This window comes from Sander lucioperca, chromosome 9, assembly GCF_008315115.2.
Source record: "Sander lucioperca isolate FBNREF2018 chromosome 9, SLUC_FBN_1.2, whole genome shotgun sequence".
In the NCBI taxonomy this organism is placed as follows: domain Eukaryota; kingdom Metazoa; phylum Chordata; class Actinopteri; order Perciformes; family Percidae; genus Sander; species Sander lucioperca.
The window spans coordinates 39,276,004-39,278,228 of NC_050181.1; the positions used below are offsets into that span (position 1 = coordinate 39,276,004).

The following is a 2,225-nucleotide window of genomic DNA, read 5'->3' on the forward strand; positions in this document are numbered from 1 at the left end:
CTACTGTTATTAACGAGCTAACGCTAGCTTTACTCCTGTTATTAACGTGCTAACGCTAGCTTTACTCCTGTTATTAACGAGCTAACGCTAGCTTTACTACTGTTATTAACGAGCTAACGCTAGCTTTACTACTGTTATTAACGAGCTAACGCTAGCATTACTACTGTTATTAACGAGCTAACGCTAGCTTTACTCCTGTTATTAACGAGCTAACGCTAGCTTTACTACTGTTATTAACGAGCTAACGCTAGCTTTACTACTGTTATTAACGAGCTAACGCTAGCATTACTACTGTTATTAACGAGCTAACGCTAGCTTTACTCCTGTTATTAACGAGCTAACGCTAGCTTTACTCCTGTTATTAACGAGCTAACGCTAGCTTTACTACTGTTATTAACGAGCTAACGCTAGCATTACTACTGTTATTAACGAGCTAACGCTAGCTTTACTACTGTTATTAACGAGCTAACGCTAGCTTTACTACTGTTATTAACGAGCTAACGCTAGCTTTACTACTGTTATTAACGAGCTAACGCTAGCATTACTACTGTTATTAACGAGCTAACGCTAGCTTTACTACTGTTATTAACGAGCTAACGCTAGCTTTACTCCTGTTATTAACGAGCTAACGCTAGCTTTACTCCTGTTATTAACGAGCTAACGCTAGCTTGTCGTGCTAGTCAGCTGGATAAGGAGTAAACACCAGCACCAGAAGAGGACGTTACGTTCCTCACTTCAGAACGGAACAACAGTAGGATTGTGTAGTGACTTTACCCTGCTGTTGAACTCCCGTCCTCCTCATCAAGGACTCCACCATGTTTATGTTTTAGGTGCTGAATCATCACCGTGGTGACCGTGCCATGCCGCGTCGCTTTTGCTTATCTTGCAATGAACATGTTTTTGATTGATGTAGTGTGAATGCTCCCAGACCTTGGATGACTTAGGTCAGACTGATCTCTCTGCCTCCGCCGTGTGTTTCAGAACATCGTTACGGGTCTCTCCGTCTCTCTCCGTATTTCCTCTACCCCCGCTCTGCTCTTTTTCTTTTCTTTCGCTCCGCGCCGCACTCAACTCAATTGCTTTTATCTCCGCGACTGAGTGGCGTGTCGCGCGACACAACGAATCGATAATGAAATTCGTTGCCAACTTTTTTAATAATCGAATTTTATCGATTTTATCGATTCGTTGTTGCAGCCCTAGTAGTAGCCGGTAGTAGCCGGTAGTAGCCGGTAGTAGCCGGTAGTAGCCGTTAGAAGCCGGTAGAAGCCGTTAGAAGCTGTTAGAAGCCGGTAGAAGCCGGTAGTAGCCGGTAGTAGCCGTTAGAAGCCGGTAGTAGCCGTTAGAAGCCGGTAGAAGCCGGTAGTAGCCGGTAGTAGCCGGTAGTAGCCGTTAGAAGCCGGTAGAAGCCGGTAGTAGCCGGTAGTAGCCGTTTGAAGCCGGTAGTAGCCGGTAGTAGCTGTTAGAAGCCGGTAGAAGCCGGTGGAAGCCGGTAGAAGCTGGTAGTAGTCGGTGGAAGCCGGTAGTAGCCGGTGGAAGCCGGTGGAAGCCAGTAGAAGCCGGTAGAAGCTGACTCTGTGTGTGTTTCAGGCTGCAGACAGCAGGGATCCCGAGTCCAGAACCTCTGCTGCTCCGGAGTCACGTTCTGCTGATGAGCTTCATCGGAAAAGACAACATGTAAGAACCTATCACAGCCAACCTGTAGGAACCAATCACAGCCGTTTACAGACTAGAGAGGCTAAGTCCTGCCCCTTCCTGTGTCCACCATGGAAATTTATTTCAGTAAACGTGTGTCCTGTAGTGAACGGGGAGTTCCTGAGAATCAGCCTGTCTGGAGAGACAGATTACAGTCAGACTGTTGGAACCCCCCGTGGTAGAGTTGTACTGATGGTTTAGGCCCGGTACTGATGGTTTAGGCCCGGTACTGATGGTTTAGGCCCGGTACTGATGGTTTAGACCCGTACTGATGGTTTAGACCCGGTACTGATGGTTTACGCCGTACTGTGCCCGTTGTGTGGTTCTGTCAGGCCGGCGCCGCTGCTGAAGAAACGCCTCGCTGTCGGAGGCCCGAGCTCTACCTGCAGGTTCTCCAGAACATGAGGAGGATGTTCCAGGAGGCTCGGCTGGTCCACGCAGACCTCAGCGAGTTCAACATGCTGTAAGACACACACACACACACACACACACACACACAGACAGACACACACACACACACACACACACACACA

The 2,225-nt window shown here is 48.1% G+C and overlaps 1 protein-coding gene across 1 annotated transcript in view; it reads left to right on the forward strand.

Moving 5' to 3' along the window:
* Positions 1-2,195, forward strand: part of LOC116065595 (serine/threonine-protein kinase RIO1-like) — a 12,940-nt gene extending 10,745 nt beyond the window's left edge. The window contains 3 exon segments of the mRNA XM_031321132.2: positions 1,588-1,674; positions 2,025-2,050; positions 2,053-2,195. Of these exon segments, the coding sequence (XP_031176992.2) occupies positions 1,588-1,674; positions 2,025-2,050; positions 2,053-2,159 (220 nt within the window). The 3' untranslated portion in view covers positions 2,160-2,195.
* Positions 2,196-2,225: the final 30 nt, after the last annotated feature.